The 26,383-nt window shown below is 50.0% G+C and overlaps 1 protein-coding gene across 5 annotated transcripts in view; it reads right to left on the bottom strand.

Moving 5' to 3' along the window:
• EML2 (EMAP like 2) overlaps nucleotides 1–26,383 on the bottom strand; it is a 33,324-nt gene that overhangs the window by 5,702 nt on the left and 1,239 nt on the right. Inside the window, exons 1-17 of one of the 5 annotated variants that reach the window (XM_053607091.1) lie at nucleotides 25,575–25,725; nucleotides 24,492–24,710; nucleotides 24,276–24,399; nucleotides 23,981–24,085; nucleotides 21,319–21,347; nucleotides 20,444–20,573; nucleotides 16,802–16,951; nucleotides 15,748–15,817; nucleotides 15,534–15,644; nucleotides 14,292–14,387; nucleotides 12,581–12,715; nucleotides 11,751–11,850; nucleotides 7,994–8,148; nucleotides 7,715–7,840; nucleotides 5,045–5,176; nucleotides 461–528; nucleotides 122–210 (exon numbers count right to left, since the gene is read on the bottom strand). In XM_053607091.1, coding sequence (XP_053463066.1) covers nucleotides 122–210; nucleotides 461–528; nucleotides 5,045–5,176; nucleotides 7,715–7,840; nucleotides 7,994–8,148; nucleotides 11,751–11,850; nucleotides 12,581–12,715; nucleotides 14,292–14,387; nucleotides 15,534–15,644; nucleotides 15,748–15,817; nucleotides 16,802–16,951; nucleotides 20,444–20,573; nucleotides 21,319–21,347; nucleotides 23,981–24,085; nucleotides 24,276–24,399; nucleotides 24,492–24,710; nucleotides 25,575–25,584 — 1,849 coding nt within the window. In that variant the 5' untranslated portion in view covers nucleotides 25,585–25,725. Of the gene's footprint in view, nucleotides 1–121; nucleotides 211–460; nucleotides 529–5,044; nucleotides 5,177–7,714; nucleotides 7,841–7,993; nucleotides 8,149–11,750; nucleotides 11,851–12,580; nucleotides 12,716–14,291; nucleotides 14,388–15,533; nucleotides 15,645–15,747; nucleotides 15,818–16,801; nucleotides 16,952–20,443; nucleotides 20,574–21,318; nucleotides 21,348–21,839; nucleotides 22,084–23,980; nucleotides 24,086–24,275; nucleotides 24,400–24,491; nucleotides 24,836–25,574; nucleotides 25,726–26,383 lie in introns of those variants that run through there. The other 4 variants (XM_053607093.1, XM_053607092.1, XM_053607094.1 and 1 more) reach the window with 4 other exon arrangements.

Raw genomic sequence — 26,383 nt, 5'->3', positions numbered from 1 at the left:
CCTCAGCAGTCCCAAGCTCCACCCTGCTACAGTCCCTCCCAGGCCTTGTTGCCCAGACTCCATCCCTTCCAGCTAGTAACCCCAGGCCCTGCCTCTCTAGCGTCCCAGGCCTGCCACTTACCTGGGGAGAAGCTGACCACTGAGATCTGTTCATTGCCATCTGTGTGAATAGCCACCAGGTCATGGGTCTCTGTGTCCAACAGCAGCCATCTTTGAGGAGAAGGCATGGTGGGGGGAGGAGGGGTGAGCTGACCTGACACAGAGGGGCAGCCATCCGTGGGGCCTGAGGGAGGGATCAGATGGGCCCCAGGAGACATTTGGGAGAGGCTGACTCCAAAGGAATATTGAGTAATCAGGGCTTGTGAAACAGTGGGCTTTAGAATAGTAGAGAAGTTGGGAGAGGGGGGCCAATTGCCCAGGGAGCAAAGAAGCCCTCCCCAAATGCCCTCCTTAGCTTTACCTGCCGGTCACTGTGCCCACTGCCAGGACAGAGCCATTGGGGTGGAAGCCAGCAGAACGAGCAGGGTCCTGCGAAGGGAAAGGAGGCAGGGCTCAGAGCTGGGGTTCCATGTCCCTCTGCCCATTCTCCTGCCTCAGAGACAACTGTCAGCCTGGCATGAGGGTTCTCCCCTCCCTCTCTTGCCCTTCTGGGACTCGGAAACCAGAAACCATTCCCTTTTCTTTCTTTTTTTTTTTTGTAGAGACAGAGTCTCACCATATCACCCTCCGCCCTCCGTAGAGTGCTGTGGTGTCACACAGCTCACAGCAACCTCCAAATCCTTGGGCTTAGGCGATTCTCTTGACTCAGCCTCCCAAGTAGCTGGGACTACAGGCACCCACCACAATGCCTGGCTATTTTTTTGTTGCAGTTTGGCCGGGGCTGGGTTTGAACCCGCCACCCTCGGCATATGGGGCCGGCACCCTACCTGCTGAGCCACAGGTGCCGTCCAACCATTCCCTTTTCTTTCAACATGTTAGCCTGAATAGAAAACACTCCTCTTGTCTCTACTGTCTCTGGGTTCTTTTTTACTCACTCTAAATTTCTATAGGCTCATTTATCCAAGATTACTTCCTTAGCTAATTTATTAGATGTAGGAATGTTGGGACAAAGGGTGCATCTGATTGTGGGATCCAGATCACAGTGGCTTTTTAAGACTTCTGATATATAATGCTATTTGCTTTCCATAAAAGGGTACCTACTTATCACTAGTTTTGTCTTAGAGCTTGTTTCCTCACATCTTCATCAGCACTAGATGTCATTATTTTTCATTTGGGGGGGAGCCTTTGATTGGTTTGCAGGCAACACAGCACCAGAGAGTCAGACCTGGCTTCAAACTGAGGCTCTAACACTTTATAGCTATATGAGTAGCATCAAATAACTTTCCCTGTCTGAGACTCAGTTGCCTCAATGGCAAATGGAGGACTTCGAGACGCTTTCCAGGATCATTTTAAGCAAGACGTGAAGTCCTTAGCCTGGCAAACTAGTAGGATGGTCCACAGAAAGCACTCAGTAAAGGTTAGCTATGACTATAAACACGCTGTGACACAGAGCAAGTCATTTCACCTTTCTGAGCCTGTTTCCAAGTGGGGATCCAGCATCTCTACTACCTTGCAGAGTTTGTAAGAGGAACCAATAAAATGGTGCAGGTGAAGTGCTCAGCCAATTTCTCCTGGCACTGTCCATAGTCTATCTGAATCAGAATAACCTGAGGGAGCCTGTTACAAAGTGCAGATTTCTGGTCTCAAACTCAGACCTCCTGAATTCACTGTCTGTGGATGGGGCTCTCATTTCTAGCAACTTTCCAGGTGATCTTATCTCATTAGCAATGCTGCAAACTGCTGTGCTGACCACAGGACCTGTCAAATAGCAGGTACTCTAAAAACTACATCTGCCAAAATCCTTTGCAAGAAACTGCTGTGATCTGGATCCCACAATCAGATGCACTTTTGTGGATCTGCGAGGCAGAAGGTGAAGGGTAGCTTCTGCCACTTCTAAAGACCGTTGGGTCGTGAAAGCAATAGGATTTGTTATGGTAGCACCCCATGTGTAGTCACTAGCCTGTGCATGTTGAAAGGCAATGTCACAGGATATCTGTTTTTGGCCACTATAAATCTGCCAAGAAAGAGTAGCTCTGAAGCAAGACAATCCAATGAAACCTTTTGTGATTGGCTCATGCTTATAATCCTAGCACTCTGTGAGCAGAGGCAGATAGAATGCCTGCACTCAGGAGTTTGAGACAAGAAGCAAGATGTTGCTTTTCTACTAAAAATACAAAAACTGGGCAGTGCCTGTGGTTCAGTGAGTAGGGCACCGGCCCCATACACCAAGGGTGGAGGGTTCGAACTCGGCTCCGGCCGAATTGCAACAACAACAATGACAAAAATAGCTGGGCGTTGTGGCAGGCACCTCTAGTCCCAGCTACTTGGGAGGCTGAGGCAAGAGAATAGCCTAAGCCTAAGAGCTGGAGGTTGCTGTGAGCTGTGACGCCACAGCACTCTACCAAGAGCGACAAAGTGAGACTCCGTCTCTTAAAAAATAAAAAGGCAGTGCCTGTGGCTCAGGAGTAGGGTGTCGGCCCCATATATGGAGGGTGGCGGGTTCAAACCTGGCCCTGGCCAAACTGCAACAAGAAAAAAAAAATAGCCGGGCATTGTGCCTGGCACCTGTAGTCCCAACTACTGGGAGGCTGAGGCAAGAGAATCGCCTAAGCCCAAAAGCTGGAGGTTGCAGTGTGCTGTGACACCACAGCACTCTACAGAGGGTGACGGAGTGACACTCTGTCTCAATAAATAAATAAATAAATAAAATAAAAATAAATACAAAAAATAGCCAGGCGTTGTGGCAGGCGCCTGTAGTCCCAGCTACTAGGAATCTGAGGCAATGGGATCACTTGAGCCCAAGAGTTTGAGGTTTCTGTGAGCTATTACACCAGGGCATTCTAGGCACTCTACCCAGGGTGAGAGTGAGACTCTGCCTACAAACAAATAAACAAACAAAAACCCAAAACCCTTCCATGATGATGGAGATATTCTATATCTGCATTTTGCAGTATAGTAGCCACTAGCCACATGTAGCAACTGAGCTCTTGAGTGGGACTTAAACAACTAAGAAAGAGTTTTTATTCTATTACATTTTAATTGTTTGAATAGCCACATGTGGCCAATAGTTATCGTAGGGGACAGTGTAGTGTGTAGCTCTCGACTCAACAGTTGCAGCAGCCACAGCTGCTTGGTTCTTGGACAGCAGCTCTTTTGCTTTTTTTTGAGACAGAGTCTCACTATGTTATCCTGGGTAGAGTGCTGTGGCTTCCCTCTATCTGTGGGATCCAGATCACAGCAGCTTCTTGCAAAGGATTTTGGTAGATATAGTTTTTCTCCAGTCTGGAAAGATACTTAGAAAAGAAAGGTGGTCAACCCCATTGCTCACAGCAACCTCAAACTCCTGGGCTTAAGTGATTCTCTTGCCTCAGCCTCCCAAGTAGCTGGGACTGCAGGTGTCTACCACAACAGCTGGCTATTTTCTTTGTTGCAGTTGTTATTGTTTTTTAGCCAGCCCAGCTGGGTTCGATCCCTCCAGCCTCGGTGTATGTAGCTGGTGCCCTACACACGGAGTTATGGGTACCACCTCTTTTTTTTTCAAACACAGTGTCTGACTTTGTTGCCCTTGGTAGAATGCCATGGCATCACAGCTCACAGCAACCTCCAGCTCTTGGACTTAGGCAATTCTCTTGCCTCAGCCTTCCGAGTAGCTGGGACTACAAGTGCCCGCCAAAATGCCCAAGTATTTTTTGTTGCAGTTTGGGGCTGGGGCCGGGTTCGAACACGCCACCCTCAGTATATGGGGCCAGTGCCCTACTCACTGAGCCACAGGCGCCACCCTCTTTTTTTTTTGACACGAAATCTCCTTTTGTTATGCCTGGTAGAGTGCCATGGCATCATCATAACTCAAAGCAACCTCAGACTCTTGGGCTTGATCCATCCTTTTGCCTCAGGCTTCTGAGTAGCCGGGAGCTGGAACTACAGGCGCCTGCTACAACGCCCAGCTAATTTTTAGAGACAGAGTTTCGCTCTAGCTCAGGCTGGTCTTGAACTTCTGAGCTCAGGCAATCCATCTGCCTTAGCCTTCTAGAGTGCTAGGATTACAGGCATGAGCCATCATGCCTGGCCTGACTGCATGTTCTTGAACTCAGTTGTTCCAGATGTTCCACCTCCTGCCTGTGGCGAAGGCTCCCTCGTGGGTCAGTTCTGTGGTGGTGTTCTGGGCTGCCTTCCAGTCGAGAACCCACTTTTTCAGCCCTTCTAAGAGAGCTCCTAGGAACTCAATTCCCTGTATTAAATTCTCTTTAAAAAAACCATTGTAGGGCGGCGCCAGTGGCTCAATGAGTAGGGTGCCGGCCCCATATGCCAGAGGTGGTGGGTTCAAACCAGGCGCTGGCCAAAAACTGCAACAACAACAACAACAAACCAATGTAGTGGGCGTTGCCTGTGGCTCAGTGGGCTGGGCGCCAGCCCCATATACCGAGGGTGGCAGGTTCAAACCCAGCCCTGGCCAAAACTGCAACAATAAAAGAATAGCTGGGCATTGTGGCAGGTGCCTGTAGTCCCAGCTACTTGGCAGGCTGAGGCAAGAGAATTACCTAAGCCCAGGAGTTGGAGGTTGCTGTGAGCTGTGTGATGCCATGGCACTCTACCATGGGTGATAAACTGAAACTCTATTTCTACACACACACACACAAAATTATAGTTCCTGGGCGGCACCTGCGGCTCAAAGGAGTAGGGCACTGGCCCCATATGTTGGAGGTGGTGGGTTCATACCTGGCCCTGGCCAAAAAAAAAAAATTGTAGTTCCCAGCTGACGCGCTGAGCCCTGGAACATACAGAAAGGTCATTCTGTTAGAAGAGTACGTCCAGGGCGGCGCCTGTGGCTCAAGGAGTAGGGCGCTAGTCCCATATGCCGAAGGTGGCGGGTTCAAACCCAGCCCCAGCCAAAAACCACAAAAAAAAAAAAAAAGAAGAAGAGTACGTCCAGCCCTCTTCCCCTTACCTCAATGCTCCTGCTCCACAGGGGCTGATGGGACTCTGAACTCCATAGATGTACCAGCTTATCCTGCCCAGAGGTCACAAATTGGGCCCGGCTGGGGTGTGTGGCCAGGCCCCACAGCTCTTCCATGTGGCCCTGGAGGAAAGGAAGGATGGCAGGATGGAGACTGCAACCCTAGCCCTTTCCTATCTAACCCTGATGCCAAAAAGATGTGCTAGAGTAGCCCTAGCCACCCACTTTGTCCCAGTAGAACCCAAGGAAGACTTTTCCCAGTGTGTCTCAAGGCGGCTGTGATTTTCTTTTTTTTTTTTTTTGTAGAGACAGAGTCTCACCTTATCGCCCTCGGTAGAGTACCGTGGCGTCACACAGCTCACAGCAACCTCCAAATCCTTGGGCTTAGGCGATTCTCTTGCCTCAGCCTCCCGAGCAGCTGGGACTACAGGCACCTGCCACAACGCCCGGCTATTTTTTGGTTGCAGTTTGGCCGGGGCCGGGTTTGAACCCGCCACCCTCGGTATATGGGGCCGGCGCCTTACCAACTGAGCCACAGGCGCCGCCCACGGCTGTGATTTTCAACCCTTGCCCCAGTGTATGTGTGGATCTAGGCAAACCCTGCTCTTCCCCAGCGCGTATACTTTCATCTTTGTACAGCAGAAGCAGGAGACCAGGTGGCTAAGAGCTTCAGCTCAGGAGTCAGACAGGTTGCTACATCCCGGGCACACACCCCCAGGGTCTCCAGTTCCAGGGACCTGCAAAGGCCTTCCTGGAGTCAGTCTTAAGTCAGACAGAGCCCAGAAGTCTGTGAGATCTCATAGTGGGTGCTCAGCCTAACGGCTCTGACCCTTAACTCTTTCTTTCTTTCTTTTTTTTGAGACAGAGTCTCAGTTTGTCACCCTTGGTAGAGTGCCCTGGCATCACAGCTCAAAGCAACCTCCAACTATTTGGGCCCAAGTGATTCTCTTGCCTCAGCCTCCAAAGTAGCTGGGACTACAGGCACCTACCACAATGCCCAACTATTTTTAGAGACGGGAGTCTCACTCTTGCTCAGGCTGGTCTTGAACCTGTGAGCTCAGGCAGTCCACCTGCCTCGGCTTCCAGAGTGCTAGGATTACAGACATGAGCCACACAACTGGCCCCCCTCAGCTCTTTCTTACTGACTGAGGGCAGTCAGTCACCTACATAGGTGACTTCTCCTTGGAAACTCACTTTAATCTTCTGTAAAATGGGACCATTTGATTATGCGTGTGCTCATGGCATTCTTGTGCTCACTCAAATTATGGATGGGAAATATATATATATATATATATATATATATTTTTTTTTTTTTTTTTTTTTTTTGAGACAGTCTTATTATGTCACCCTCGGTAGAGGGCCGTGGCATCACAGCATCACAGCTCACAGCAACCTCCAACTCCTAGACTTAAGCAATTCTCTTGCCTCAGCCTCCCAAGTAGCTGGGACTACAGGCGCCTGCCAGAACGCCCAGCCATTTTTTGTTGCAATTGTTTAGCTGGCCTGGGCCGAGTTCAAACCCACCACCCTCGGTGTATGTGGCTAGTGACATAACCACTGTGCTATGGGCGCCCATTCTATTATTATATTATTATTATTATTTATTTTTTTGAGACAGAGTCCCAGTATGTCACCCTTGGCAGAGTGCCATGGCATCACAGCTCACAGCAACCTCCAACTCTTGGGCTTAAGTGATTCTCTTGCCTCAGCCTCCCAAGTAGCTGGGACTATAAGTGCCTGCCACAATGCCCAGCTTTTTTTTGTTGCAGTTATCACTGCTGTTTTAGCTGGCCAGGGCCAGGTTCGAACCCACCACCCTTAGTATATGGGGCCGGTGCCCTACCTACTGAGCCACAGGTGCCGCCCCTATTATTATATTATTACTAGTGGTCTCTTAAGTTCCCTTTTGGCCTTGGGACAACTAGAAGGTCCCTATAGCTTTTGTTTTCCTTCCTCTTATTATAGAAACCAAAACAGGAGGGGGATCTAAATGCAGCAGCACAGATGTCAGCTAGACGATCAAAGGGAAAATAGGACCACTGAAGAAGGAATAATTTTGGCCAAGACTTTGTGAGCACTGTGCCTGGCACCATCTAAATGCTGTGTTTCCAATGACTCACAGAATGTGATTGGTTCTGTTATTCTCCACGTTTCAAAGAGACACAGAGTTTGTCCAATATCACACAGGTAATAAGTGATCTGGCTATGATTCAAGCCCAGACAGGCATGCCCCCATGCCCCCAAATTCATATTTCTATCCTATAGTGCCTCTTGGTAGATGGGTGTTTTAACGGGGTGGGGGGTAGGGGCAGGGCACACCAAGGGTGGAGGAGGGGGCATTTCATTTACAAGAAGAAATGCAGGCAGACTCCAGAAGGGCTTTCCCAGGCCTTTGGCACTGGAGACCTGGGAGGAGTCTGTAGGATGCAACCCCAGTATGGTTGGAGTGGGGGCCTGGGGACCCTCTGCTATGCTAGCAGTTTAAGCTGTGGACTGCCAGATCATGGGGATTTCTGGAGAAGTCCTGGGTCAGGGCCAGGCCAAAGAAGGGATGGAACAGGAGGTAATGAGAAATGGGAGTGGGAAGAGAAGAGGGATGGGTGGTGCAGGGAAGAGAAGAGAAATAGCTGCGGTGGGGGGGTACAGAAGAGAGATGCTCACCTGGACAAGCAGCGAAAAGCCCGTGTGGATGGAGCCCTGCAGGATGGAGTTGCGGGTAGTCCCCACATACAGCGTGTCCCCCCGGCCCTCTGCCACTGTGCGCACAGGGCCAAAGTCCTCGGGGACCTGGGTGAGCAGATGAGAGAGTACAGATGAGTGTAGGGCACATATAGGGGGTGGGGGTGATGTGCTGGGGGGAGGAGGTTTTGTATAGTGCTGGGAGCCTTATTGAGGTACAGGGCCTCTCCGCCCTCATATTAGCCCATTCCCCCTCCTCACCTCCACCTCCTGCAGCTTGCTGTAGTCAGAACCCCAGAGGACCACCCGCCGATCACGGCCCCCTCCGGACACCAGCGTCCCGTCCCGCAGGGCGCAGAGTCCAAACACACCGCCATCGTGGGCACCCAGCACTGCCTGTGTGATGCGATTCCCACCTATAAGGTGGCCAAGAAAGGGGTCATCATGGGGAAGCTGCCCCTGTACTGACTGACCCCTGAAAGCACCTTGTCCACTCAATCACAAATCTCTCCACCCTTCTAGCTCCCTTTCTGCCTACCTACCCACTCACTCACCATTTACCTTCTCAAATACCTTATCATCCACACATTAAACCATCTGAACCAACATTTATCCATCCGCCCATCTACTCTTTGACCCATCCACCCACTCATCTATCCACTCACCTATCTACTGGTCTGTCCATGCATCTGTCTACTCACTCATCCATTCATCCATTCATCTATCTACCAATCTGTCTGTCCATCCACCCACCCTTCCATTCACCAACCCATCTACTGATCTACCCTTCTATCCACTTTTCTTTCCATCCATCTACCCATCCATCCATCTATCTCCTTCTTATGCACTTATTTGGCCCCTCTTTCATCTAACTACCCATTCACCAGTCAATCCAGCCTTCCATCCAAACATCTACCCATTTTCTATTTTCCCACACATCTACCAATTCACCATTCACCCATAGATCCAACCATCTGTCAACCTACCTATCCATTCATTCAACCATTAACCCATTCAATCCACAATTATTTAACTAGTATTTATTCCAGACTCAGTCTCATATTGGGGACACAGTGGTGACCAAGACAACCTACAGGGCTCACAGCCCAATGGCAACAACAGACTCACCAAGAATCAGTGATAACTCCAGGTGGTTAGGCACAGAATGGGGAAACCGAGGGGACTGTGAGATCTCACAGAGGGAACTCAGTCTAGTGGGTCAGGGAGGGCTTCCTGGAGAGGACAGCTAAGCAAGGATCTGAAGGTGGTGTAGTAGTCAGCTGGGACAAGAGAGGGTGGAAAAATGGTGCAACGGGAAGGGACAAGCTAATGTTACAAAAAGCAGAGAGTAGAAGAGTCTAGATGATTTAGGAAACTAAAAGAAACCTAGAGTGAAGTGACTAAGTATAACAAGCAAGGGCAAGAGAAGGCACGGTCAGGCCATGCAAGTCTTGGTGACCTTGTCACAAGGGACCTAGGGAATCATGAAAGAGGAAGGACTGGGTCAGATTTACATTTGCTTCTGGAAACATACTGAATTGCAGGAGGCAAGACTGAAGGTCAAAAGACCAGAGAGGAGGCTAGGGCAGAAGCAGAACAACCAACTCTTCTTTAATTCCCATCCCATAGCACTCAGCTGTGGTATCACTTCCTCCAAGTGAGCTGGGCTGTCTTCATACCAGACATGTACACACATTACTTTGTTCACCTATCTTCCCAACCACCCACCCATCTGACACCCTGAAAGCCCTGCAGGGTGGACCCAGTGGTGGAGCTGGGGTGTGGAAACGGATCAGATGCAGTCCCTGCCGCAGAGGTTTACAGTCGTCTGAGAAAGACACACTGCCAGCACTTATTCAGAGTTCCTTCTAACTGCCTCATCTCAAGGAAAGCTCAGAACAGACCTGAAGGGAGGCAGTAACACTATACCCATTTCACAGATGGGGCAACTAGGTTTTAGAAGGGATGACTTTCCCAAGGCTGAAGAAAAGGTATGCTACACCACTGGGACCTGAACTCAGGCCTTTCCAACTGCTAAACCCACTGCACATCCCTGCCTGGGGTAATTCTCCCCCACCCCCACCAAGGCCTAGGCTCTTTGTTACCAGCAAAAGTGGCACTTAGAGATAATCTCTGTCTCCCACTCAGTTCACAGGCAGGAAATCTGAGGCCCAGAGAGGGAAAGGCTTTACCTAAGGTCACAGAGCAACTCTGTGGTTGAGGCCTATCTCTTATATGTCTATGTGTAGTGCAGCAGATGGCGTGAAAAGGGCAAGGCCCTTAGGTACCAAGTGCTCTGACTCTGCCCAGCTCGGCCCTGTGCTGGGTAACTCCTTCTCTAAGCCTACTGTTTTTCTTCTGTGAAATGGGAATAATATTCAGGGCAGCCTTGAATAAGGAGTATAATGCATATGAAAGCAACAGTACCCAGGCCCAAAATGTCATTCATTTGTTCATGTCTTGGATAACCCATTTGTTCTTTTAGTCATGTATTCGCCAAAAGATCAAGATGAATTTTTCACTCCTTTATCCTTGCCTGGGAAAATCTATTAATTTTTTATTTTCTTTTTAGAAACAGGGTATCGTTCTTTTTTTTTTTTTTTTGTAGAGACAGAGTCTCACTGTACCGCCCTCCGGTAGAGTGCCATGACGTCATTCAGCTCACAGCAACCTCTAACTCTTGGGCTTACGCGATTCTCTTGCCTCAGCCTCCCAAGCAGCTGGGACTACAGGTGCCCGCCACAACGCCTGGCTATTTTTTTTGTTGTTGTTGCAGTTTGGCCGGGGCTGGGTTTGAACCCACCACCCTCGGCATATGGGGCCGGTGCCCTACTCACTGAGCCACAGGCGCCACCAGGGTATCATTCTGTTACTCTGACTAGAGCACAGTGGTGCAATCATGGCTCATTGCAACCTACAACTCCTGAGCTCAACCGATTTTCCCACCTCAGCCTCCTGAGTAGCTGGCTCTATAGGCATCTCCCATTGTGTTTTGTTTTTTTGCTTGTTCCCCAGACAGAGTCTCACTGTACCGCCCTCCGGTAGAGTGCCATGACGTCATTCAGCTCACAGCAACCTCTAACTCTTGGGCTTACGCGATTCTCTTGCCTCAGCCTCCCAAGCAGCTGGGACTACAGGTGCCCGTCACAACACCTGGTTATTTTTTTTGGTTGCAGCTGTCATTGTTGTTTGGTGGGCCCGGGCTGGATTCAAACCCGCCAGCTTAGGTGTATGTGGCCGGTGCCTTAGCCGCTTGAGCCACAGATGCCGAGCCAATCCATTTATTTATTAATAAAGTTACCTACTAGTTGGAACAACCACTTTTTCATTCATTCATCCATCATTGGCTAGGACAATCAACTCATTTACTCATTCATTCATCAATCCACTTCCTTAAAGGATCTGTTCTTCATAAAATTAATCCATTGACTAAAACAACCATTCATTCATCGGTTCATTCACTCATTTACTCATTCATTGCTATACAGAACCACTGCCTGGGATAAGACCTATTCATTCATTAACATAATTACTCATTAGTAATGATAACCACTCATTTACATAGTACTGAGTAGTATTTAACTATTCATTCCTTTAATCACCCACCCATTAAGGACAATAACACATTCATTTACTCATTCTTCCATCCATTGAGTAAGATGACACCTTCACTCATTCATTCCTTTACTCATTCATTCATTCACTGAGACACGGGCTAGGACAAATCACCTGTCTATTCATTTATCCACCCATCCTTCTGTCCTTCCAGCTACCGACAACTGAGTTAACCCACTTATTTAAAATCCAGACTTGAGTCCTAACATGGGATTTGCAGAAGATAAGATTTGGAGGAATAAAGATTTCATGCATATGTGAGCTGAGCCTTGATGGGGTGTGTGAACTGAACAGGTATCCAGTTTCTCATTCATTCCACATGAGCAGCATTAGAGGAAGGGAGGCACAGTCACGGATATTTGGGGAGAGTGGGTTGGGACCAAACAGATGGGGTGACACTGACCTTTGCCCCAGACGTAGAGGTTCCCCCCAGAGTCCCCGGTGACTACGTCACCACCCTCCAAAAAGGTCACACATAGCACATACTTCGGTTTCTCGTGTTTCTAAGGTGGGGGAGGAGAGAAAGGTGTCAGAGCATTGCTGAAGCAGGGTGACCTCCCAGAGATCACCTGTCATCCAGGATTGTGGTCCAGGGGATCCCCTCTATGCTTTTGAGTATGAGGCCCTGTGTGGAGTAACACCATCTCCAGCCTGCCTCCAACCTGCAGTGCTCAGATAGCCTAGAATCTCTGACCCCACTGTCTCCTTTCCCACACCCCATCACCCCGGCACCCACTTCCTGCCCTCTCCCACTGACTTCTGCCCTCTCCATCTTCAGACTGTTTGTCTAGGTCCCTTCCCCTGCCTCACCCACTTCCACCTGTGCCTGTTCTCAAGGTCTCCCTTGTGGGAAGAGTTGGGGCTTCCCAACTCTCACCAGAGGCAGAAGCCCTGTCACAAGTGCCCTGTGTCTTCCCTCCCAGGCCATCTGCTTCCAGCTCAGTTAGCCTCTCAGCCAGTCAGCCTCTGAGTGCTCTGCGATCTCCATAATATTGACACACACAGCACCCATGTATAGAGAGAGCATTTACTATCTGCTGGGAGGTGCTGTACTCTTCGTCCCTTTGAATCCTCCCTTTCTTTCCTATGGGGAGAGAAACTGAGGCCCTAGGAGGCAATATCTCAGCATACCTGTAATCCCAAACTTGTCAACCTCTGAGATGTGTCTTTTTGCCTTTCTGAGTGTTCCTCCTTCTATCCAGGCCAACCTGTCCTTGAATCCTTGGCACTCACCTCAAAGAGGCCCTGCCGCTTGCTCAAACTGCCTCCTTCCAGGGTCCAGAAGTAGATGTGGGATTTCCCACAGGTGATAAGCAGGGTGGGGTCTGTGGGGTGGAAGGTGGCCACCAGCACGGCTTCACTGGAACACTTTCGGGGATAGAGGAGATTCAGAATGAGGACTTCAAAGCCACCAGGCCTACCAACACATGCCACACAAGACCACCCTATACAGCTGTGTGGGCTATGCACTGCACAGCCTATTTGCCTGAACCTTTCCTATGCTCATCTGCAGGACGCAGGACTAGCCCTATGAAGCATTATCACAGTCTTCTCTGTCACCAATGTAATAGCAGATCCTTTGAGAGCCCCTAGTCCACACTAAGTACTGTGCTAAGTAAGCACTTTACAATCTCACAGCACCCTGGGATGTAAGAACCATTAGGGTCCCCTCATTATAGAAGTAAGGATTAGGGCGGCGCCTGTGGCTCAGTCGGTAAGGCGCCGGCCCCATATACCGAGGGTGGCGGGTTCAAGCCCGGCCCCGGCCAAACTGCAACCAAAAAATAGCCGGGCGTTGTGGCGGGCGCCTGTAGTCCCAGCCACTCGGGAGGCTGAGGCAAGAGAATCACTTAAGCCCAGGAGTTGGAGGTTGCTGTGAGCTGTGTGAAGCCACGGCACTCTACCGAGGGCCATAAAGTGAGACTCTGTCTCTACAAAAAAAAAAAAAAAAAAATAGAAGTAAGGATTAGTGAAGGCAACCATTTGCCTGAAGCCACACAGCTAGGTATAAGTCAGATCTGGAGTCCAACTCACCTAGGCCTGACTCCTATCTGCATTCAGTCTATCAGACTGTGTGGAGATAAGACATTTAATAAATGCTTTTGATAAAGATCCCTGTCTTAAAAGGAAATTAGATTGTTCTGATAATATCTCCTCATTACTAAACTATCGGTTATTATCTAGCAGCCTGTGAGACCCCTGCCTTGCAAGGAGTGGACCCTGATCTGGAACCCAGGTTTCCTGTTCACAGCCGAGAGGACACACATGTGACCTTGGATGAGTATCTTTTCCCTCTACTACAGTCCATCTGTGAAGTAGGCCACTGCCCAGAGAGGCAAATTAAGGTCTGTCTTGGATGCTACAGAACTGTGTAGTCAGCAGCCACTTCATACCACTCTTCTGCTGGGCCAGGTCCACCCATCCGTATTCCAACATCCTAACAAAGACCCTTCAAACAAGATACTACCATTATCTCCATTTTCTTTCTTTTTTTTTTTTTTTTGAGACAGAGTCTCACTATGTCACCCTCAATAGAGTGCTATGGCATCACAGCCCACAGCAACCTCAAACTCTTGGGCTTAAGAGATTCTCTTCCCTCAGCCTACCAAGTAGCTGGGACTATAGGCACCTGCCACAACGCCTGGCTATTTTTTGGTTGTAGTTGTCATTGTTGTTTGGCAGGCCCAGGCTAGATTCGAACCCATCAGCTCTGGTGTATGTGGCTGGCGCCCTAGCTGCTGAGCTACAGGCACTGAGCCATCTCCATTTTATAGATGAGACAACTGAGGCTCAGAAAGGGCAAGCCACTTGTTCAAATTCACATACCCAGCAAGTGGCAAAATCAGGACTTACACATGGACTGCCTGATTCTAATCCAAACCACTGAGATCGGAAGGTCCCCCAGGGGCACCCCAAAGAGAGGGGATGAGAAGGATCGCCCTACCTTGACATCCACCATCTTGGACTCCTTAGCCCAGTCCCACACGGAAAGCATATGATCACTGGATTCGTCCACTACACACAACAGGTTGCCCCCATTCTACAAGGAGAGGCAAGGTGAGTCAGATCCATTCCCCTACCCCCTACTCCCACCCCTGCCTCCCCATGCCCACTGGGGCACTTGCCAAATGGGCCTGTTTTCAGACCTTCAAAGACCCTGCCCCAGGTCATACAAAACACATTAAAATACACTCCTTGTCTAAGCAATGCAACGACATCTTAAAGGGTTTTGATAACTTGCCCTTTGAAATGACTCATCCCTATCAAACTCATCTAATTTACCCTCAGCTGTGATGTCTCTGCTGCCAGCACACAAATTCTTGCTGTGATCATCTAATTTACATTTTCATATGGAATGACTTTTATGTATATGTAATTCAGCAATTAATAAAGTTGGTATAATGTCAGGTTTTTACAATTTTAGTTAAAATACAAGTTAATTTTGACTTGGCACGTTTTTTTTCCTTCCCCAAACTTTGGCAACAATATAGCTTCCTCCTCAGCCTCCTACAAAACTCTCAAATGTCTCTTTAAGTCTCAGAAAACCTATGAGGCTCTAATCCAGTGCTTCTTAAACTATCTGGGAGGAGGACTGGCTGTTTCTTACTCCCAGATCCAATGCAAAGCAATGTTTTTGTAAAATATGATAAAAATGTAAAACACGATTAAAAACCAAAAAAGCCCATCAATCACACACTTGCCTATTGTGGTAATGTCAAATTGCTCTGCACATTCTTACAGGCTTACTCTCTATTTCTGTACTTATCTCTGCCTGGACGTGCCAACACCCGTCTGGGACTGCACAGCTGGGAGCAGCTGGGCCCTAAGGTACCGGGCTTAAAATGCCTAAGGATAGGGCAGCACCTGTGGCTCAAAATGCCTAAGGATAAAGATCCTTCCAGAGTGACAGGGCATGCTAAAAATAATGCAACAAGCATTCACTGACCAACAAGGGAACAAACACTGAGAGTTGGGGACACATCAAGATAGATGGTGCACCTTATTACAGCCAATACTGCAGACCTGTGAGGTCAAACTTTGGAGGTCAGCCACCTCCTGTTCTGCCGAGGCGTGGCCGGCCTCTGGAACATCACAATGTGGGCGTGGTCTCCCACCTAAAGGAGCAGGTGAAGAGGTGGGGAGGATTTGTCCGGCTTTGGAAGGTGAGGGTGCTCAAAGGACTTACAGATTTGGAGAAGCCCACACAGCACACGGCTCTATCAAACACCCCCAGACCCAGCACGTGTAAGGTGGAGAGGGAAACTGAGTCCCAGATGCGTACATGGGGTGGCAGCGGCTGCAGGAAAAAAGAAAGCATCTGTGACCTGACAGACCCAGCTGCCCACCCTGCACAACTCCAGTCCAGCCCTCTTTTCTGCGTGTCCGCTCCCCCCCATTACCTTCCCCTCCTTAGTGGTTCCTGCCACCTGTCCTGTCGCAATGGTGACCATATCAGGGTGAACAGCCAGGCTGAGAGGAGACAGACAGATGGACAGGGCTCAGTGGGAGGGAGGGGCTCACAGCATCCCAGGACCCCTCCTGCAGCAGGCCACTGATAAAAAGCCTGTTGATTCATTCCACAAATTGGTTGATTGAGTTGTTTACTCAATAAACATGTATTTAGTCCTTTACTAGCAATAAGTGGATATCCTCTGGGTATGCTGGCTCAGAAGCAAGACTCAGGCTTGGAGTCTCAAACCCAAAGGCCAGCAAGACTCAAATCTATACCACAAACAGTGGCCCAGGAAGTATATCAATTTTTAAGGGGGCACCACCACTCCCATCTACCAACCACCACACTGTCTAGAGTGCCAGTTCAGAGTTTTCAAAAGGGAAAGATTCATGCATTAAGTGAATTCACCAACATTTAAAATATATACATATTTTTTTTTGCAGTTTTTGGCCAGGGCTGGGTTTTTGAACCTGCCACTTCTGGCATATGGGGCCGGCACCCTACTCCTTTAAGCCACAGCTGCTGCCCTAACATTTTTTTTTTTTGAGACAGAGTCTCATTCTGTTGCCCTGGTATCATAGCTCACAGAGCCTCAAAGTCCTGGGCTCAAGCAATCCTCTTGCCTCAGCCTCCCTGGTAGCTGGGACTACAGGTGCCTGCTACAATGCTCAGTCCTTTGTAGAGATGGTCTCAGTCTTGCTCAGGCTGGTCTCAAACTCCTGAGCTCAAGCAATCCACCTGCCTCAGCCTCCCAGAGTGCTAGGATTACAGATGTGAGCCATCACGGCTGGCCCAACATTTGAAATGTTAATAATCATTCCACATTTTCTCACTGAATTCAGCCTGGGGGCAGCTGGTGGCTTTGGAGATGGAGCAAAGGCTTGGCCCCATCCCCACCCCACAGTGGCAGGGATAGTAATGAAGTCTAGTAGAGGCAGGGGTTGGGCTGGTCTGCACCCTGAGCCACAGCTCTCTTCCCTCCCCATCCTCCCATGCCTCACCATTTGATGTCATCATTGTGTCCTACGTAGTGCCGTTGCCTCTGCTCTTCCACGCTGTACAGCACAACCACGGAGGCCACAAAATACACTATTTCCCCTGTGGGTAGCAGATAAAGATTGGCCCGACAGTCTCGGCCACGGTAGCCATAGCTGGAGATGCCCAGGGGCTGGTTAAGGAGCTGTTCTGCATGGCATCAGCACGACGTTCTCTTGTTTCTACTCCTGCCCCTGTGGTGGACTGAATGATGGTCCCCACCCACCTCCAAACAAATGTCCATGTCTTATCCCCCAGAACCTGTGACTGTAACCTTATATGGAAATGGGTCTTTACAGATGCAGTCATGGATCTCAAGATGAGATCATTCTGAAGTGGGCCCTAAATCCAATGACAAATGTCCTTATAAAAGACAGAAGAGGAAAAGACGCAGATACAGAGTGGGGGTTGGAGGACAGAGGCCATGTGAAGATAGAGATTAGAGTAATATGCTTACAAGTCAAGGAGCCTTAAGGACTGCTGGCAGCCACCAAAGTCTGGGTGACAGGCCTGGACCAAATTCTCCCCCAGAGCCTCTAGAGGGGGCCCTGCAGACACATTAATTGTGGACTTCTGGCTTCCAGAACGGTCAGAGAAAAATTTTCTGTTGTTTTAAGCCACCAAGTTTATGGTAATTGTTATAGCAGCCACAGGAAACTAAAACACCCTCCTTTTCCCCAGGGAGGCTGTAACATTGACGTCAGCTCATATCCTTTCCATGGATGCCACCTCACTCACACCAGAGTCAGAGTCCTTATGAAAGTCTAAAGCTGGCTGATCTGGGCCCCAATCCCTCTCCCAAATGCCTGCTTAGCTCTGGCCATACTCACCCCTCGCCCCATCTCAGCTCAGGGCCTTTGCACTTGCTGTTCCCTCCGCCTGAATACTTTCCCCTTTTATGTCTCCGTGGCTCTTTCACCTCCTTCAGGTCTCTGCTCAGCTATCAGTTACTTGGAGAAGCCTTTCCTGCCCATTCTTTTTTTTCTTTTTTCCCTTTTTGTGACAGTGTCACTCTGTCACCTTAGGTTGAGTGTGTGTTGTCATAGCTCACAGCCGCCTCAAATTCTTGGGTTCAAGTGATCCTCCTGCCTCATCCTCCCAAGTAACTGGGACTATAGGTGCCCTCCAGCACAACTGGCTAGTTTTTCTATTTTTGGTCTTGCTCAGGCTGATCTCGAACTCCTGTGCTCTGGCAATCCACCTGCCTCAGCCTCTCACAGGGCTGGAATTACAGGCGTGAGCCATCACACCTGGCCATGCCCATTCTATTTAAAACTGCAAACCCACACCCCTTCCCTGCCTTTTCTCCAATGTACTTATCAACATCCTGGACGCTATCTGCTCAATGTACTATCTGTCTCTGGGAGTAGACTGACCACTCCAGGAAGGCAGGGATCTTTGTGTATTTTATTCACTGCTGTACTGAGATCAGGGACTGGCAACAATAGACACTATGAGTCTAGTATCTGTTAAAGGAATGGTTGTCCCTTCCTTGTTCAGAACTTTCATGGCTCCCCATTGCTCCTAGGAGAAAGCCCAAGCCCCTCTCAACTGGTCTGATTGGTCCCTCTGTGGCCCTAGCAGGGCTACTGTACTCCCTTGCTGTCCGATCTTGGAGTTCCTTAAATTGCCAGTTATCATTATCACCACCCCAGGCTTTGGTACTAACCTTTCCCTTTGCCTAAAACACTCTTCCCACCACCCTTCTCAGCTATCACCTCCTCAGAGTAGCTCTCAGACTCATTTCCTCCACTAGATTATCCAGTTAGTAATAATCTGATTGATTCGTTAACCACCCCTATTCCCCAGGGAGACTATGAGTTTCATGGTGGCTAAGACTGGGCTGCTCTTTCCACTTCTCTATCTCATCCCACAGGAAGCCCTTCCTGATTACAGGCTGGGTCAGCTGCCCCAGTGTGGGGTCTCCATACTGGCCTCCCACAGGTTGTCACTATCAATGAGTGCTCCCCTGCTATTCTATAAGCAAGGGCAAGGGCCAGGGCAAGAAGAATGCTGTCATAGTCACTACTGGGTCCCCAGCCCTCTGTCCCAGATGTTCAGAAAAATATCTGAATGAATGTCAACATGTATATCCTGACCCCATAGAAATATCTGCCCTGCAGACATTGCAGAGATGAGCAATCTGAGATCCATACTAGCTTTTGTGATCCCAGCTTCCTCTCCCAGATGCTTATCAAGTACTGCCTGGCAGGACAGTTGGGCCAGATCCCTGCAAATATTTTCAGCTGCCTAGAGAAGGCTTTGAGCTCCCAGAAGGCCAAGCCATTTCATCAACCTCCCTGACTCCTCCAGAGGGGAAGCCAAGACCCACAGAGAAGCAAACAGACTGGGTTCCTGAAGTGTGGACTCCACACTTTTTTTTTTTTTTTTTTGTGGTTTTTGGCCGGGGCTGGGTTTGAACCCGCCACCTCCAGCATATGGGACCAGCGCCCTACTCCTTGAGCCACAGGCGCAGCCCTGTTTCGTTTTGTTTTAAAGGTTGGGTCCCAGAGTAAAGGGTTTTGTCTCAGATCTGTTCTAACTCCCTAGGATAGAGCTCAGTCCCCTCATCTGGAAATTGAGGGTAATAATTCCCAAACTGTAGGCCTCAGAGGCCCTTGGAGCTGGTTGTAAAAATACATTCTCAGTGCCACAGAAGAGAAAGATCGGCCAGGCATGTTGGCTCATGCCTGTAATCCTAGCACTCTAGGAGGTGGAGGCAGGTGGACTGCCTGAGCTCAAGAGTTCAAGACCAGCCTGAGCCAGAGCAAGACTTCATCTCTAAAAATAGCTGGGTGTTGTGGCCGGTGCCTGTAGTCCCAGCTACTTGGGAGGCTGAGGCAAGAGAATCACTTAAGCCCAAAAGTTTGAGGTTGCTGTGAGCTGTGATGCCACAGCACTCTGCTGAGGGTGAAAAAGTGAGACTCTGTCTTGAAAAAAAAAAAAGAAGAGAAAGATCATATTATTCAACATATTTATAGACGGAAGAACTTAGAACAGTGACTGTCACACAGTAAGTGCTCAATAAAGATCAGTTATTACTTTATCAATCTCTGTATATGGGGCACATACTCTGGGCTTAGCACCTATATATGTTATTTCATAGTCCTATGACTCGTGAGACCCAATTTTTCAGAGAAAGCCACCAAGACACAGAGAGTCAAGGCAACTTACATGGGATCACACAGGAAGCCTGGAGTTGTGCTTATTTATTTAATCTCTGGTTCTTTTTAAATTTTTTTTTTTATTTTTGGCTGGGGCCAGATTTGAACCCACCATTGCTGGTACATGGGGCAAGTGCTCTACTTCTTGGGCCACAGGCACTGCAATCTCTGGTTCTTGTGTTCTCAAGTCACGTCCACTTTAGAAGGTGAACTCCATGAACACAGCTCACATGCAGAGGAGAATCTAACATATGGGAGGCACTCAGGACACATCTGATTAGTGCACCATCGAAAGTCATTTGAACTAACCACTTTCCATACTCCCTCCTAAGCCAGGGGCTTCCTGATCCTTCAGTTAGAGGCCTAGGAAATGCCACCTTCCTGCTGCAGTCCTACACCTGAAGGGACAGGAGGGCAGAGGGAGAGATTCAAGCAAAAGGATACACCCAGTCCAGCTTGAGCCGGCAGGAAGGCAGCTCTGAGCGTGTTTCCAAGCTGTAGGTGGGTGCCAGCTCATCTGGGATCAGCATAGGTACTGGGCGGCCCCTCAGGAACATTTTCACGGAGCCTTCCTCTGCCAGAACACCCCCAGAGGTCAGGCACTGACATCAGCCCCCATCCCTATTCCCTCTACTCTTTAGGCTTTATTTTTTATTTATTAAAAATTTTTTTTGTGAGGCAGAATTTCATTCTGTTGCCCCAGGTTAGAGTGCCATGGCATCATAGCTCACAGAAACTTCAAACTCCTGGGCTCAAGGGATCCTCTTGCCTTAGCCTCCCAAGTAGCTGGGACTACAGGAGTGCATCACCACATCCAGCTAATTTTTCTGTTTTTAGTAGAGACAGCGGTCTCACTTTTGCTCAGGCTGGTCTTGAACTCCTGAGCACAAGCAATCCACCCACCTCAGGTGTGAGCCACCGTGCCTGGCCATTTTTTTTTTTTTTAATCTTTTTGAGATAGAGTCTCCCTCTGTGCCCTGGGCTAGAGTACAGTGGCATCATCAGAGTTCACTGCAACCTCAAACTCCTGGGCTCAAGCAATCCTCCTGCCTTGGCCTCCCAGGTAGTTGGGACTCCAGATGTACCATGCCTGGCTAAGTTTGCTGGTTTTACTAGAGATGGGATCTCACTCTTGCTCAGGCTGATCTTGAACTCTTGAGCCTTGGCACCTGGCCCAGGCTTCATTAAAAAATAAAAAGTAAAAAGTAAGTGGAGAAACAGGCCAAAGAGACAAAGGCCCACGAGCCAAGTTTCATGACCTCCAGCTCTGGCCTATCACCCCAAGCCTCAACCAAGTCCTTCCTCCTCTCCCCACTCACCTAGGCTGAAGATAACTTCTTTGGTTTTGCTGTCAGGAATGGATACAGAAAAATAAAAAAAGTTTTAGTAGGAAGGTGAGAAAAGGGGAGAAACTCCTCCCCCACTCCAGAACTCCCAGGAGGTCTCTGATGAATAGCAGCGGGGCTGAGTAAGGAGCAGAGCGCTGCCTCTCTGCAGGCCGTGTGCTTTGCTCGGTTGATCTTGCAGAGCCTAAGACACAGGCCCAGAGAGGCAGTGATCGCCAAAGATCACACAGCACGAAGTGGCAGGGACGCGATCCTGGAACAGAGGAGTCACCAAGGACCCCACCCTCCTAATCAATACGGTGCTCCCCAACTCTCCCCGCCCCGGCAGTTCCCCAGCGCCCCAAACTTCAAGCAGCAGGAGAAGCAGTTAAAGTTTAGGGAAGGGGTGTGTCTCTACATTCCTTTTCCCAGCGGAAAGAGGTGAGGCCCCCCGGCCTGGGTCTCAGGAAATGGGGGAGAAGGCGGGGAGCAGGGGGTCTGCGAAAGGGTCTCACCCTGCTCCAAAGCTACTCATGGCGGCGGCTGGCGGAGCTCCGGGATTGGGGGTGGAGCCGGGGCCAGCTCTGCCGCTTCCGGCCCTGGGAGGTGCCCGCGCCGCCGCGCCCTGCCTCGCCCTCCGCAGCTGACTCGTGGAGCCGGCGGGTCCCACCAAGTCTCACCTCCCGGCCTGTGGAGTCCTGATACCAGGCTCTTTTTGGGAGTGGGGATGGGGGTTGAGAACCTGGACTCACTCGGTAGCGCGCCTGCCTGAGTTCAAAGCCCAGTTCTGCCACTTCCCAGCTGTATAGACAAGCCCAACTTCTGCCCCGGTTTTTGCAGTTTTCTTTTTTGTTTCTTTTGTTTGTTTGTTTTTTCTTTTCTTTCTTTCTTTTTTTTTTTTGAGACAGAGTCTCAAGCTATCGCCCTGGGTAGAATGCCGTAGTATCACAGCTCACAGCAACATCAAACTCTTGGGCTTAAGCGATTTTCTTGCCTCAGCCTCCCAAGTAGCTTCTTTTTTCTTTCTTTTTTTTTTAATGGGGATAATAAGAGTATCCACACTTCCCAGGGTAATTGCAAGGGTGAAATTGGTTCATTCATGTGTACTTGGAGTCGTTCCTGACACAGGACACTGTTTACGTATTGGCTATCATTTAAGGGGAGTTGAATGTGTGCCTTTTTTCTTTCTTTTTTTGAAACAGAGTCTCACTCTGTCACCCTGACTGTAGTGCAGTGGCCTCAATCAGAGCTCACTGCAATCTCAAACTTCTGGGCCCAAGCCATGCTCCAGCTTGACTCCGGAGTAGCTGGGACTGAAGACAGGCACCATCATGCCTAGCTAACTTTTCCTTTTTATAATTTTTTGTGGAGACGGGGTCTTGCTCTTTCTCGGGGTGGTCTCAAACTCCTGACCTCAGGTGGTCCTCCTGCTTCAGCTTCTCAGAGTGCTAAGATTACAGCTTTTGACTGTGGTGTGACCTTAGCCTGGCCTCCAAGCTCTGACCACGACTACTGCAGGCAAATCTAGTCCTGGGGTTTGATTCCGTTCGGATCTGCAGTATGGCCCGGCTTCCTAGTTTACCACTCCTAACATTCTTATCACACCCACCTACTCCTTCTTAAGTTGACTCCGTTTCTTAATAATTAATTGCTACCCTCTCCTCTGGGCTTTACGCTCCACGAAACATTCTGACCACATCCACTTTCGCGTGACTCAGTACCAGATTCTCTTCAAGGCCTTCAAGCTGGTTCCACCTCTTGAGATTTGACCACGCCCATCACCGACCCGCCCAACCTTCAAAACGCACCGGTTTCCCCTGGCAGAACCCCCAGACTCGGCTCTGTCTGGGCTTCTGGAATCTGACACCCTTCCACCTGGTCTCAGCCTCCGTAACCACCCGTCCCTCAGCAACTCCAGGTTCTGATTCTGCCCAGGCTAACAGGCTACCACACCCCTACCTCAGATTTCCTCATATTTTTTCCCTTTTTTTTCTGTTTTTTTGAGACAGAGCCTCAAGCTGTCGCTCTGGGTAGAGTGCTGTGGCATTACAGCTCACAGCAACCTCCAACTCCTGGGCTCAAGCGATTCTCTTGCCTCTGCCTCCCAAGTAGCTGGGACTTACAGGCACCCGCCACAACGCCCGGCTATTTTTTATTTTTTTTTGGTTGCAGCCGTCATAGTTGTTTGGCAGGCTCGGGCTAGACTCGAACCGCCAGCTCAGGTGTATGTGGCTGGCGCCGAGCCAGATTTCCTCATTTCTTGCAGAAACTCTGAGGCTTCTACCTTGACTCCATACCTGAGACTCAAAGAGGACTCTCTTTCATCTTAAATAGCCACGCCCATAAGCCTGGCTCCTCCCAGACTTCCTCTCTAGACCCAGACCATCACCGCTCCCTGCATTCTAGTCCAGCTCCTTAAAACTCTGATCACGCCCCTCAGTATTGGCTCCGCCTGTCCAGGCCTTCCACTTGGAACGCGTCACCTCAAGACAGGTACCTCCAAACTTCAGCACTGTCCCGCCATTCAGGATTAGCGGACCCCACTCTAGATTATGACCATGTAGCCTGGGGCATGATTCCTGATTCCCCATTCATCCCCCTACCTATCTGGGGTTCTGGCTTCACCCTCTGTGGCATGACCCAGCCCGATCCTTACCCTTCCTTTTTGGCGCTGCAGTTGCTGCTGGAGGATGTAGTGCGGCTGCGGGGGTCCTCACGGCGCACGGAGGCAAGGCGTTCTGGTGACAGGTAACGGCGGCCACTGCAAAAAGAGAGCACAGCTGGGGCCAAAGCCTTCTAGGCCAGCAGGAGAAGTGCGTGGGCGAGCCAGATCCTACCTAAACGCTCGCTGCGGGAGCTCGGGCACATGAGTCCCTCTTTCTCCACACAAATAGTCTCCTTCTCCCACAAGGTCTTGGAAGAGGATGGAGGATCCCGGCTTCACGCCTTACCTGCGCCCGGAGGTCGCCTCCTTCTTGGGGGAGGATGGAGAAGTGGCATAGCCGCCCACACGCCGCGGGGGCCCCGAGCCATTGAGGGGCGTCCTTGTGGGAAGGCCTTTCAAGAGTTGACACACTGGAGAGATGAAGTTAGAAAACAGAGAGGGTAAGCATGAGGTCCGGGCCCTGGGCCCACCCTATCTCACCCTTCCGGTCTAACAAGGATACCCGAGGCGGTGGTGCCTAAGCGTGGAGGAGCCCGGCCCTTGGGGGTGTTTCGCGCTCGCAGAACTGTTCCCTGTTCTTCACAGGCCCGCAGGCGTCGCAGTGCATCTGCCAGCGCCGCCTTTAGGACCGCCAGTTCGTCTTCCTGCAACTGCAGCCTCTGCTCCAGCGCCGACACGCGGTCATCCACCTCCATGCCACTAGTGGCTGACAAATTATCATCTGGAAGGCGGGGGAACACAGGATGCAGGGGCCACCCAGGAGCTCCAACGCACCCGATGTCCCTCGGTCCGTCCCGGGTCTGAGCAGGGGCCAGTCACGCCTCCTTCCTCTCCCGATACCTGGGGCTGGGACGCGTGGAGATGGGCCACAGATGATGGCTCCGAAGGGGGAAGGAAATCCCCACCTCTCTCCCGCCCTTCCCCCACAGTCCTCTCCATGCTGCAGCGCCCTGGCCGTGTGACCTTGGGGAAGTCCCTTCCTCTCACCTTCTATAATTGGTGGAATCAAGAAACCTCACTCTGGTTTCAAGATTCTAACTAAGATGATAAACATCTATGAGTGACGCCAGCATTTTAGAGATGACACCAAACTACTCTTAACGACACTAACATTCTAGAATTGACCCAAACATCTTCCGACGAATATTCTGTCGTGATTACTAACGTTCCCTCACAGTTTCTAAGACTTTCCAAGCCAAAAGGTCATGCTGACTTCCCTTTTCATCCGCTCCTCACCCAGGAGTTCTACCCTAGGGCCAACCGCAAGCACAGAGCTTCTGCGACCCCTGGCGGCAGATTTGGGGGTTGCAGACAGAGCACCGCAGACCCAGGAGACCCTAAGAAGAGAGATGCGGGCGGGGATGACACCCAAACTCTTCCCCTTCAGTAGTTCCTTTCTTCTGTTTTGGTTCTTTATTTCACTTCTGTGCCCCCACGCCTCATGTTTGGCTCTCCCCCTTCCTTCCAGCTCCTGGGTGCAGTTAAAATCACTCCCCTAGTTCCCCTCCCACCCATTTTCCCGAAGAACTGGTGGGCGGAAGCCCGAGGTGCCCCCCCCCACGTCTTCCCCCAAGAACACTCATACCCAGACTCATTTCTGGCCACAACCAAGGAGGCCCTGGCTCCCAGCCCGGTGGAAGTAAAGATGGTACGGTAAACAGAGACGAGGCGTGGAGGTAGAACCTGCCATCCGGCGTCCATGGGCCGCCAGCCTGCCCGCTGGGTTCTGCAGTGCAGCCACCGGTCCCTCCCTTCCTTCTCTGACCCTCCTCCCCACTCCCTGGCCCAATCACCTGCCGAGTCTTGCTGGCCCTGCCCCCCACCCTCTGCGCCTCCCAAGTCCGGTGCTTGGACCTGCAGAGGGAGGTGGTAACCTCTGAGGTAAGAGGGAGAGAGCTGTCAGGACATGGAACTCCTAAGAGCAGGAATCTCATCTTCAGGTCCTGCTGACATCACATTTCGCAAATTCCGAGGTTGGAGTGAGTGTGCAGAAACACACCAAAGGTTACACAGCCAGTAAGTGGTAACCTCATTGTGCTAAGCTTCCTCCTACCTATCATTAATAATACTAACAACAACAACAATAAAATGGTAGCTGTTACTGTGAGTTTACACGTGACAGGCACTGCTCATGCAAAACAGCACATCTCCAGTTTCATGGTACGTGCTCAATCAATCCATAATAAAATTAACCATTTTTATGGTATCTAATGCTTTTGGCAATTCTAGTAGTTGTGATAGTATAATCCATTTTAGGAAGAAAAAAGGAGAAAGGAGATTGAAGCCCAGAGAAGTGAAGTTACTTGTACATGGACACACAGCTTGTCAGTACAGGAAGAACCTGTACTCAACCAGGCTTAGGCATCCAATCATCCTGCTTCTTAGAGGGACAGA

The sequence above is a fragment of the Nycticebus coucang genome, chromosome 10, assembly GCF_027406575.1.
Source record: "Nycticebus coucang isolate mNycCou1 chromosome 10, mNycCou1.pri, whole genome shotgun sequence".
In the NCBI taxonomy this organism is placed as follows: Eukaryota; Metazoa; Chordata; class Mammalia; order Primates; family Lorisidae; genus Nycticebus; species Nycticebus coucang.
Note: the sequence above shows the minus strand (reverse complement) of the source record. Positions and strands in the feature narration are given on the sequence as shown.